We start from the raw sequence: 12,963 nt of genomic DNA, 5'->3' as shown, positions 1-12,963 counted from the left end.
AAATCCTAACTGTTATACAGAATGGCCCTGATCATTCCATTTTCATTGTAAGAAAATAAGAAAAGATTTTGATGGTAAAAACAAAGTCAGTGAGGCTGCTGAGCCTTGTCTGGGAGGCATTCTATCCTCCCAATTTTAGAACTATGGTGAAAATGCACATCCCAGGAAATCTTTAACCTTTTGGAATTTTTCCCATCATGACTATATCCAGAGGTTCACAGTATCAAGGGACTGGGCCCCCGCAGCTGAACATAAGTGTCCTTACTTATTCTTCTTGGCCTGAATCCCAGATTCTGAGAGTTCTAAATCTCTGGGGCTGGTAGGCTGTGTATGTAGGGTCTGGGGCAGGCACAGTAATTCCTTGAGGAAGAATGTGATTCTCTCCCTCAGTCCTACAAGCCCTGAGTTTGTGTGTGGAACCTTGTAAAGTTCAATTATATTTTATGTAAAATTATCATAACACCAAAATTAGAGAATTTTACACAAATTACCTAATTGAAACTTTCCCTAACTTTGCAAGATGCCTGGAGATTTTTCCATTTCTTGAGTGAGCAGAACACAAGGAAACTGCATAAACAGAAGCATGTAGGAGAAACGTGGGAAAAAATTTTCTTAGATGGGAAGAGTAGTTAAATATTGAACAAGTTATTTACTTACCTTTTACACACTCACTCTCTTTTTCCCTCTTTCCCTCTTTCTTCCTTTTCTCTTTCCTTCTTAAGTATCTGAAATTAGGAATAATTCCCATATATCTAGAATAATTTAATAAGGTTAACTTTTCCAATTAGCCAACTGCTTTGGATTGAATTGGATCTCCCAAAATGAAATACTGAAGTCCTAACCTCAGTTAACTGTGAATGTAACCTTGACTGGAAATAGGGCCTTTTGAAGATGTTACCAGTTAACAGGAGCTCATACTGCAGCAGCATGGGTCTTAATTCAATATGAACAGCATCTTTATAAAAGAGAAGAGACACAGAGGAAAGATGGCCATGTGGTGATAGAGGCAGAGATTGGAGCTGCAAGCTAAATAGCATCAGTTGTCATCAAACTGCACATATTTAAAATATACAGCTTGATAGATTCTGACATGTATATACTCATAAAACCACCATCAGAGTCAAGATAATAAACATATGCAGCACCAACTCCAAAAGTTTTCTCCTGCTCATTTATAATTCCACCTTCCCTTTCCCTCCCTGGTTCTCTCTTAAACCCTGAAATCACTGATCCATTTTATGTCACATATATTAGTTTGTATTTCCTAAAATCTTATAATATAAATGGTATGATATGTATCATATGTCTAGCTTTTATCACTCAATATAATTTTTTGTTTTGAGATTTACCCATGTTACTGTAGTATGTCTCAATATTTCTTCTTTGTTGCTGAATAGTATACCCTTGTAGGGATATATCACAATTTTTTTATCCATTCATCTGGTGATGAACACTTGGATTGCTTCCCGTTTTTTGTTTATTACAAATTAAGCTGCTACAGACATTATGTATTAAGTCTTTGTAGGGACGAATATTTCTATTTCTCTTGGGTAAATGTCTAAGAGTTAAATAATATAGTGGGAATGTGTTTAACTTTTCAAGAAATTGCCGAGCTCTTTCCAAAGGGTTGTACCATTTTGCATTCAAAACAGTAGTATACAAGAGTCCCTCCACATCCTCACCACAATTGACATGGTCATGTGTTTTAGACATTCTAATAGTTGTAGATTGGCATGTCACTGTGGTTTTAAATTTGCATTTACCTAATGACCAATAAGGTTGGGTATCATCTCATTTTTTTTTTTTAACCATTAGTACATGTTTGGTGAAGAGATTGTTAAAAAATATTATGCTCACTTTTTTAAAACTGGGTGTTTTGTTTTCTTATTATTGTGTTTTAGGAGTTCTTATATATGGTGGATAAAAAACAAAACCTACTCCATTGCTGTTGAATTGATTCTGACTCATGGAGACTTCATGTGTTACAGAGTAGAAATGCTCAACAAAATTTTCTTGGCTGTAATCATTAAGAAAGCAGATCGCCAGGTCTTTCTTCTGCAGTGCTACTGGGTGGGTCTGAATTGCCAACCGTTAGGTTAGTAGCACAATGCAAACCATGTGCACCACCCAGGGACCTCACATGCTGGAAACAAGTCCTTCTCTCTCTTTTTTTTTTTAAATCAATATGTGATTTCTAAATATTTTCTTATAATATGTGGCGTGTCTTTCATTCTCTTGACTTCATTTTGCAGAACAGAATTTTTTAAATTTGATGAAGTCTAATTTATCTTTTTATTTGGTAGACCATGTTTTTGGTGTCATATCTAAAAATCTTTGCCTAACCTAAGGTAAAAAAGTACTATAATTTTAAATTTAGGTTTAGGATTCATTTTAGACAATTATTGTACATGATACAAGGCATGGATTGCCTATTTAATTGTGCATATGGATATTTAATATTCAAGTACTATTTGTTGGAGAGCTATCAATTTGAAAGTCAGTTGTTCATTTATGTTTCTGGGCTCCTTGTTCTGTTTCGTTAATCTCTTTGTTTATCATTGTACCATTACTATACTTTTATTAATTATAATGGTTTTGTAAGAAGTCTTGAAATAAGGAAGAGTTACTTTTCCAACTTTGTTCTTTACCAAATTTGCTTAGTCTATTCTAGGTCCTTGGCAGTTCCATATAAAGTCCAGAATTATTCTGTTAATTTCTACTAAAAATGGAATGTAATTGATATTCATTGAATCAACAGATCAATATGGGGAGAAATGATATCAAAACAATATTGAGACTTATGCCCATGAGCATATTACTAAGCACTTGGTTCTCTAATTTCTCTTGGCAATGTTTTACAATTTTTCTTTCTTTTAATGTTTTATAATTCTGAGGGCACAGATGTTTCATATCTGTTTGTCAGATTTATCCTCTAGTGCTTCATATTTTTGATGCCATTTAAATAATGTTAACTTATTTTAAATTCCAGTTTCCAACTGTTTGTCATTAATAAATAAAAATACAATTGATTTTCGTATACTGATCTTGCATCCTGCAAACCTGCTAAGCTTACTTATTTCTAGCAGATTTTATCTATATTTTGTTGGATTTTTTACATAAGCATTCATGTTAACTTCAGGTAAAGGCAATTTTACTTCTTCCTTTATAATTAGTCTTTTCTTTCTTTTTATTGTCTTACTACAGTAGTTAGAACCTTCAGTGTAGTGCTTAATAAAAGCAGAGGGAACAAATACCCTTGTTTTATTCCTGATCTACATGGGAAAATATTCAGGCCTTCATAAATAAGTATGATATTAACTACTAGTTTTCCATTTATCAGGTTGAAAAACTCACCTTCTATTTCTACTTTGCTTGTTTTTTTAAAAAAAGAATGCTGCTGTTAGCTACCACTGAATAGATTCTGATCCATTAGTAACCTTATGACTTTATGACAGAATAACATTGCCTGGTCCTGAGTCATTCTCATAACATGTCTCATAACATTCTCATAACAGCATGCTTTGAGTCCACTGTTGCAACTACTGTGCCAACCCATGTCACCAAGGGTCCACGCCTAACCATGCCCTAGCTTGCCATCTGTTTCAACAAACATGGTGACCTACTTTAGCAATTTATTCCTACTAATGACATTTCCAAAGCAAGTGAGTTGAACAATATTCTGTCATGATTCATATGATTTTCATAAAGACTGTATTTTAGTTTATTGATAATGATGAGTTACATAGATTGACGTTTGAATGTTAAACCAACCTTGCATTCCTGGCTAGGCACTACTCGGTCCTGATTATTATCCTTTTTATATATTGCTATATTCAAAGTGCCAACATTTGATTTAGAAGTTTTCCATCAGTGCTTATTAAAGATATTGGCCTGTGTTTTCTTTTCTAGTAATGTCTTTGTAGCTTTTGGGATCAGGGTAATGCTGACTTTATAAAATGAATTGACAAGTATTCCTTCATTTTCTATTAGAAGTTTGTACAGAATTGAGATTCTTATAGTTTGCACATACTGGTGTTGAATTCTCCCTTGGCTTTTGAAAAACATCTTTTCTGAGTACAGTAGAGCATTCATTCTAGGTTAACAGCTTTGTTCCTTTTTTTAATTTTCTTTCATGACTAAAGATGTTGCTTTACTGCTTTCTTGGCTGCACTATTTCTGACAGGAAGTCTGCTGTCATTTTTGTTTCTCTGTACTTAATGTGTCTTTTTCCTCTGGTTGCTTTAAATAAGTTTCTGTTAATCATCCATTTGAGCAATCTGATTATGATGTGCAGTGGCACTGTTCTCTTAATACATTATGTGCTTGTGGTTAATTTGGGCTTTGGAGACTTGTGGATTTACAGTTTTCATTAAATTTGGGAAAATTTTGCCATTATTAAGTATTTTTTCTCATCCTTCTTCCCAACTCTGTCTTCTCCTTCAGGGACTTCAATTATATGTGCATTAGACTGTCTGAAGTCCACAAATCCTTAATGCTATCTTCTTCTTCTTCTTTTTTCTTCTCCAATTCTGTTGTTCCAATGTTTAATCTGCCATTAACCCCATACAGTGTACATTTCACCTCATACACTGTAGCTATTGTAAGTCTGAATTTAGTTTTTTTTTAATGTCTTCTGTGCCTGTAACTTTATGAACATACAGAATATAGCTGTAGTAGTTGTTTTATTGCCCCCCTTTTTATTAACTAATTCTAACATCTGTGTCAGTTCTACTTGGTTTCGCTTCATTTATTTCCTCAATATGGGTCATATTTTCCTGTTTCTTTGACTAAGTAAATGATTATTTTTTGTTTATGGGGGATAAGGAAAGAGATTCTTAAATATATCTTTGGGCATTTTTGTTTAAATTATGATATATTTCACACATGAGAAAAACAGAGACTATAGGACTGCTGGATGAATGGGGATGAGAGAGAAATGCCTGGTAGCTGGGGTCAGACCAGGGAGGGAAGCTGAGATTTCCCTGGACTGGTTTGATATCATAGAAACTAATCTTTTTGTTGGTTATATGCATCTGTGGTGGTTAAGTTATATGTCAAATTGTCTAGGCCTGGTTTTTAGTGGCTGGGCAGCTGGATATAGTAATTCCCCATGATGAGACTGGTAATGAACTCCATGGTGGAATGTGTGAACATCTGAGTAGCTGCCTTAGAGGAGTAGTCTGCTTCCAGTATATAAGAAGCAGTTTTGAGAAAGGTCTCTGAGCTTTTGGCACATCTGGATCCTGCATTTGGTCAAATCTTCATCTCAATGGCCTTCCATGTTGTCTGCTGATCTCGGGCCTGTTAATGGACTATATTAGTGGCCTACTATGTTGGCTTGATAATTTTGAGAATGTGCCATTTTACTTGTCAACCTTGGGTTTGTCAGCCATAGCAGCCAGAAGCTGCCTGAGTTAAGAGAAGCCTCCAGCTTCAGTGGGTTGGGAGCAAGAGGTAAAGCTGAAGCCCAAGGTCAAGGAGCCTTCACCCAACTCCTAGAGCCAGCACTTTGAACTCAGATTTCTAGCCTCCTACACTCTGGTAGCATAGTGCCTACGACACTTGACTGCTAACCAGAAGGCTAGTGGTTTAATCCCACTAGCCACTCCTTGGAAGGAAGTTTGGGCAATCTGCTTCCTTAGTGATACTGCCTCGGAAACCCAAGGAGGAGTCGCTGTGAGTCAGGTCTCACAAAAAACTGTAAGAGAATAAATCCCTGTTTGTTCAAACCACCCAACTGTGGTATTTCTGTTAGAGCAGCATAGAGGAGTAAAACAGCATCTATCTTCTTCCATTCAATGGCTTATCTTTTTAACTTAATTTATGGTATCTTTTGTTGTTTACAAGGAGTAACCATGGGTGGCACAATGATTAAGCCCTCAGTTGCTAACTGAAAGGTTGCTGGTTTGAACCCACGGCAGAAAGGTGTAGCAGTCTACTTCCATAAAGACCGCAGTCTTGGAAACCCCATAGGGCAGTTCTACTCTATCCTATGGGGTCACTAAAAGTTGGAATTGACTTGATGGCAATGTTTTTTTTTTTTCTTATAGTTGTTTTATTTAAATTAAGCTTTATTAAATTGTTCAAATTTATTCATCTTTCTAGGTTATTCTCGATCCTTTGCTTTAATATTCCATATAAATTTTAGGATCAAACAGTCAAGTTCAGTGAAAGCTACTGAGATTCAGATAAAAAAGATTAAATTCTTTAACATCAGGAAATCTGCCACCTGTATAATTTTCTTTCAAATTGGTATAAGTCTATCAGATTTTCTGTTTATTCTTGCATTAACACTGGTAATTTGTATTTTAAACAAAATTATCAATTCATTTGCGCTTACAAAGATATAGCTGAAAGTTTCTAATAATATTCTCTTAGAACTATTTGACTTGTCAATATTCATAGTTATTATCTTCTTTTGAACTCTACATTTGCTTTATTTGTGCCTTCTCTATTTCATCATCAATCTCACATTGTTGTTGTTAGGTCCTAATGAGTGCTGACTCACAGTGAGCCCATGTAAAACAGACTGAAACACTGCCTGTGTCTGTGCCATCCTCATAATAGTTGCTATGTTTGAGGTCATTGTTGCAGTCACTGGGTCATTCCATGTCTTCCTCTTTTTTGCTGAGGCTCTACTTTACCAAGCATGATGTCCTTCTTCAGGGACTGGTTCCTCCTAACAACATTTCCAAAGTACATGAGATGAAGTCTCACCTCAACCCTTCTCAGGAACATTCTAGCTGTACTTCTTCCAAGACAGATGTTTGTTCCATGGTATATTCAATATTCATCACCAACATCATAATTCAAAGGCATCAATTTTTCTTTAGTTTACTAAGCTTGTAAATTTTGTTATTTCTATTTTCTCAATACATTTTCAAAATAACATTTAAGAACAGTAAAGTCTTCTAAAAGTAACATCTTAAATCTTCATACTCAAATATCTTTAGAGTATCAACTAATATTAGACATGAAAGGCAAAACACATAATATATATACAACAAACACACACATACAACCTTTGTTTCATATAAATGCATTGAACTGTACTCCCTGAAATAACATACCAATTGTTAGTCATCAAGTTCTTCTCAAAATTTAGGAAAGAATCTTATATCTTTTCATTATAAAGTTGGATAAAGATTAAAAAGAAAAAAAAAAAACTTGATACAATACTCCAAAAATGTTTATTTGGGTGGTCCTTTGAGTCAACCATTTACAGAGTGATGCTCTGGTTGCCATGGCCACATGCTGTAGCCCAGACACTCAGAATGAAAGAGCAGTGCACTCTGCTTCCTATAGATCCCTCCTGTGTTAGGATATAATGAATAAAACTTGTTTTTGATATAGCTGTGCTTTTCATGACTGTATGCAATTCAAATATCTATATTTATAAGCAAATTCCAATAGTCCTTCTGATTATTTCAATTCTCTTTTTCATATCTTCCCTAGAACTATTATCCTTCTTAAGATCTCTAACCTAAGTATGATAAATTACTTCAATAGATATCTTCTACTTTGTTTCTGGAGTGCTTCCTGAGGAGAGTCATTGGTTTGTTGACTTTTATTTTTCTTGGTTTTAGCAACAATATTTTTCTTAATTTATCTTCATATATCATTGAGTGATTACTTAATGCTTTTGGCTTAAATGCTAGATTTACACATGTTTTGATCAATATATGCTTACCAGTACATGTATCCTGCAACAGTTCCATTAATCACTCAAAAGTAGTCTGTTTCTTTCCTTTGTGTATTTAAAAACTACTCCCTTAGAAAAGCAGTTACCTTATCTTAAAATCTCACCTAATAACTCATTTGAGTAGTTTATCAATATAGATGTGGGTGACACAAACAGTTAAGCATTCTACTACTAGCCAAAAGTCTTGTGGTTTGAACTCATCCAGATGCATCTTAGCAGACAGGCCTGGCTATCTGCTTCTAAAAGGTAAGCCTTGTAACACAGCCTTGTAAACTCTAATTATATAGCTCTACTTTGCACACATGGAGTTGCCATGAGTTGGAATCAACTCAATGGGAACTAACAATATCAATTCACATCTAGTCTTGTTTTGACTATACTTCAGACTCATTTAACATCCACCAGTCAGAATCAAGTTAATATTACTTGGATCCATGCCACATCTCTATTGAATTTCACTCATTTTAAGTTAGTAAGAAATCTTACTAACAGTAACAACAACAACATAATTCATTGTTTCCATACAAGCACAGGAATGTAGTCAGGATTGACAATATTTAATATATAACTTTAGTATTTTAGGTTATTTGAACAAACGACCAAAGGACAAATGAAAATTGATAGTACACTTAAGATAGTGCAATGTTCAATATATAGCAAGAGAGGCCTGAAACTATACATGTAAATATTTCTAACTCAAACATCCTGATATGGTTCTGAAGAGATGAAACATAAAGGAGTATAATACTTTGGTGACAAAGAATTTGTCATTACAAGTTGATAAACTTTCCCCAAGAAAATGTGACCCAATCTGGACTCTTAAGATTTCTGAATTACTGATGAGGCTACTAACAGAGAAATTCTGTGACTTCACAAATTTATAATGGTGAAATTCCACATACTACAGATTCTTTAATACTGTATCCCAGAACCTAGAATTCTACCACAGTAGGCACTAGTTAACAAGCTGCTAAATTAGTGAAAAGAAAGAAACACAAAGCATCTGTAGTGAACAGACATTTTTGTTGCTCTAAAGATCTAATTCCATTAGTTTCGATTTCTTAACAAGTTTTTTTTTTAAAAAAAAAAAGAACCTTGATTTCTAAATGGGATTTCTAGCCTATGATCACTCCTGAGCACATTCTACACAACAGTATCATTTAATCATCTGAATATGAATTTTCTTATTTGTTATAGATGTTTACTGGCTAGTTGATACTAACTCATAGTGACCCTATAGGACAAAGTAGAAATGCCCCATAGGGTTTCCAAGGCTGTAATCTTTAAGGTAGCTGATAGCCACATCTTTCTCCCAAGGAGTGGCTGGTGGGTTCAAACTGGTGCCTTTTTGGTTAGCAGCTGAGTGATTAACCATTGTACAACCAGGGCTCCTTTCTCTTATTTGGTAGTCTCCAAATCAAATATTAATTAAACAATAAATCCAGTTGCCTTCAAGCAGTATTATCACTAAAACCAAAAAGTAGCCAAACTCAAAGGCATGTAAAACTCCAAAGAAAGCTTATGATTCACAACTTAGCAAAATGAGACAGCCAAATGAAATGAAACAAAACAAAACACATACACACACATAAACACAAGGAAAAAAAGCCTTATGCATTCACTTTCCTTGACCCCAAATTCATGTGTGTGCCAGTGATCAGTCTGAATTCAGACCTAGATGGTAGATAATTTATGGGAACAAGGATAATTCATGGGTACAGAGGGGAGCAAATAAATATAAAGAACAATGAATTAGTGATGGTAAGAAAAACAGCACCATATAAAATGAGGTTTTAAATGATTAAAGTATTTTCAAAATTAAAATAAAAAAATTCAGCTAAAAGGTTTAAGGTCATTTAAGGTTTAAGTTTTAAGTTTTAAGGTCTCAGAAGGTTTAAATTCTCCACATTAAAAAAGAAATAGACTTTAATACTGTATTTTTAACTTCATGCTTCCCAAAAACACTTGACACATTTCACTACTAGACTTTCAGGATTTCTGCTAGACTTCCCCATGGCACTGATAAGATTAAAGGATGCACTGGGACAATTGCTCCTTACCAATTCAGCTAATGATCTTGCTTCCTCTTCAGTGCAACGGAAAGGGCTATCACAAACCTGCACGTTTGTGCTGAAGAGGAAAAGAGAATGCTATTATTAAACAGGATAAAATAGGAGCAATTACCAAAAAAAGAAACCAATTCCAAATATTCTGCATTGACTGCATAATTCCAACTAATGAAAAAGGAACTAAAAGAATATAAACTAGGGCATTCTTTCAGGCAAGGCTACAAATACAGAGTGCTCCACAATACTGCAGTCTTAGAATTAAAAACATCTCTTTTAATGATATTGTACAATTCCTAATGGGAGCTTTGGTAGCATAGTGCCTAAGGCACTTGACTGCTAATTAGAAAGCTGGCGGTTCAAACCCACTAGCCACTCCTCGGAAGGAAGATGAGGCAATCTACTTCCGTAGTGATACTGCCTCGGAAACCCAAGGAGGGGTCACTGTGAGTTGGGTCCGACTTGATGGGATATAACAACAGCAACAACAACTCCTAGTAATCATTGCTAAAACTAAACCCATCGCTGTCGAGTCAATTGTGACTCACAGTGACCCTATAGGACAGAGAAGAACTGCCCCGTAGGGTTTCCAAGGCTATAAATTTTAGAGAAGCAGATTGTCACATTTTTCTCCTGTTAGCAATTATCATCAGATATATATATATATATATATATATATATATATATATATATATACATATAAAGCTATAGCACAATTACACTTCACCTTTACTAAGACACAAAGGAACTTAAAAGGGATCAGGCTTGCAGGTTTGTAAGAGCCTGGTTGAATCCCTGAGACTACGACCCCTAGCTGCCTTTCAGGTCTGGAATTGAACCCACTCCTGTGGCTTCCAGCCAACAAGAGACAGGCATAGGAGTTGAACAATTACATTAAGTAGATACATTCTTGGAGAGATCCCTGTATATGCACAGGGAGACAGCTCAAGGGGCAGGAGTGCATGGGAGGGAAAGACACAGGGAAGAGGTGGCTATGGGGAGGAAGTGGGAGGAGACTTGTTGCATTGTGGGAGATTGCAGTCAATATCATGAGACAAAGTGTACGTGAGCTGCTGTATAGAAAGTGAATTTGCTCTGTAAACCTTCACCCAAATCAAAATAAAAATTAATTAAATAAATAAATAAACAAAGAAACCAGATTTAACCCACAGAATAATGACTATAAAGAGGAATTTTCTGGCAAAATGAAGTGATAAACATTATAGTTGGCCACTGAAAAATATTGCAAAATCTCTATCTCAGACAAGTGTGGAAGATTAGAGCTAAATATGGTGAGAATAAACTATGAAAATGAAAACTGTATTTTCTTAAAAGCAAGAAAATTCAGCAGGCATAAGAATAACAGTACCTTTCCTGGTTAGTAAAACCTCTATAAAGTTAAATGTCTTTCTTGTATCTCCACAAGCATGACATCCATTACATATTTCCTACTTTCTAGATGAAAGCAAAGGCATCATTTCTCTCAAGCATATAAGACTGAATTTTTTTTCTTTCATTTCATGAAAATGGATATAGAAAGAGATAGCAAAGAAGGAAGTTAAAGCTAAATTATGTGTGCGCAGGTACACATATATACATATATCCATACACACACACACACATATATGTATAAAGTGATTAGCAGATTTCTAAAGGAGATCATTACAAATAAAACACACATGCACACACACACACACACACATATTTTCGCCCTAAGTGAATCTAAGGAATATACATGATCACATTTATTTTCATAATGGATTTTTAAAATATATTGAGGTTATCTATGACAAAAATTTCTCTTGTTGTTACTTGTCTTTTTAATTATTTCTCTTTGTAATCAGACATTGTATATACAGTAATTATAGTAAGTAATTTTTGGTTTCCATGTAGACTTTAATGTTGGATTTATATCCATTTTGGCATGAATAAAATCTCAAAAAAGTCTGCATTATCATCTTTTAAGACTATAATTTTGATATTCTCTTTTCTACAACCCATGCTTAAGTAAAGTAAAAACTGAAAAATGTAGGACATTATAAGTCAGGTGTTTCCTTAATAAAAATAAAAAATGTATTTAAAAAGAATCAGGCAATTAATTATACTTTGCACACCCCCAAATACTAGTCTTCTGGAAAAAAAGCATGACATATACTAACTATGCTACATGCAGTGATTTTAACATTATAACCTAAACCAAATTAGAATATTCCTTGGAAATTCTGGAAAAATGATGGTGAGAGAGCAGATAGGCTTTCTCTAAATAGGGTTGCCAGATAAAACACAGATTATCCAGCTAAATTTGAATTTCAGATAAACAACAAATTATTTTTTTAGTCCCAAATATTGCATGAGACAAACAATTGGCATAATATAGTCCACAGAGACAATGTTCTACATATTACTTTTGTGAGTAGCAAGTAGAGCCTTAAAAGCTTGTAAGTAGCCATCTAAGGTGCAACCATTGCTTTCTCCTTATCCAGATCATAGAAGAGTGAAGAAAACCAAAGATGCATGGAAACAATTAGTCCAAGGGAGTAGTGGGCCTCGTGAACCTCAGCCTACACAACCCTCAGATCAAAAGAACTAGATGGTGCCCAGCACGATTCTCACCCACTTTAAAAGGGATTACAATAGGAAATACTAGGAAAAGTGGGAGAAAAATGTAGAATGAAATTCAAAATAATAAAAAAGACCAGGTTTACTAGTCTGATAAAGACTGGTTGAACCCTCAAGACTATGGCCCTTAGTCATCTCCAAGCTTGGAATTGAACTCACTCCCTTGGCTCAACTTTCAGTCAAGTAATAGACCTAAGAGGTGAACAATATAATACCAGGGAGGTACACACTTAGAACAGTCAATCATGTTAGACCAAAAGGGCAGCATTTGCCCAGGGATAAAGTTCAGAAAGCAGGAAAGGATAAGAAAAAAGGATGAGGGAAAGTGGTAAACATAAGGAAGAAATCACAACAAAAAGTTAAGAAAAAAAAAAAAAACCTGTGGCTCTGAAATTAAGATGGTGCTGGGTATCTTATAATTTTAGCTGATAAATGTAAATCTATTCCTTTTTTTTTAAAAAAAAAATTATTGTGATTTGGGTGAAAGTTTATAGAGCAAATTCACTTTCTACACAGCAGCTCACATATAATTTGTCTCATGACATTGACTTCAATTTCCCACAATGCAACAGCTCC

General features: G+C 34.7%; 1 protein-coding gene across 1 annotated transcript in view; it reads right to left on the bottom strand.

The window, feature by feature from the left end:
- Positions 1-9,648: 9,648 nt before the first annotated feature.
- The window catches only part of PPA2 (inorganic pyrophosphatase 2), a 157,938-nt gene continuing 154,623 nt past the window's right edge, over positions 9,649-12,963 (bottom strand). Inside the window, exon 10 of the mRNA XM_007948299.2 lies at positions 9,649-9,832. Coding sequence (XP_007946490.2) covers positions 9,649-9,832 — 184 coding nt within the window. The remainder of the gene's footprint in view (positions 9,833-12,963) is intronic.

The sequence above is a fragment of the Orycteropus afer genome, unplaced genomic scaffold (genome assembly GCF_000298275.1).
Source record: "Orycteropus afer afer isolate SDZICR_OR568_19922 unplaced genomic scaffold, OryAfe1.0 scaffold00211, whole genome shotgun sequence".
In the NCBI taxonomy this organism is placed as follows: Eukaryota; Metazoa; Chordata; class Mammalia; order Tubulidentata; family Orycteropodidae; genus Orycteropus; species Orycteropus afer.
The sequence above is the reverse complement of the archived record's forward strand: the minus strand, read 5'-3'. Positions and strand labels throughout refer to the sequence as shown.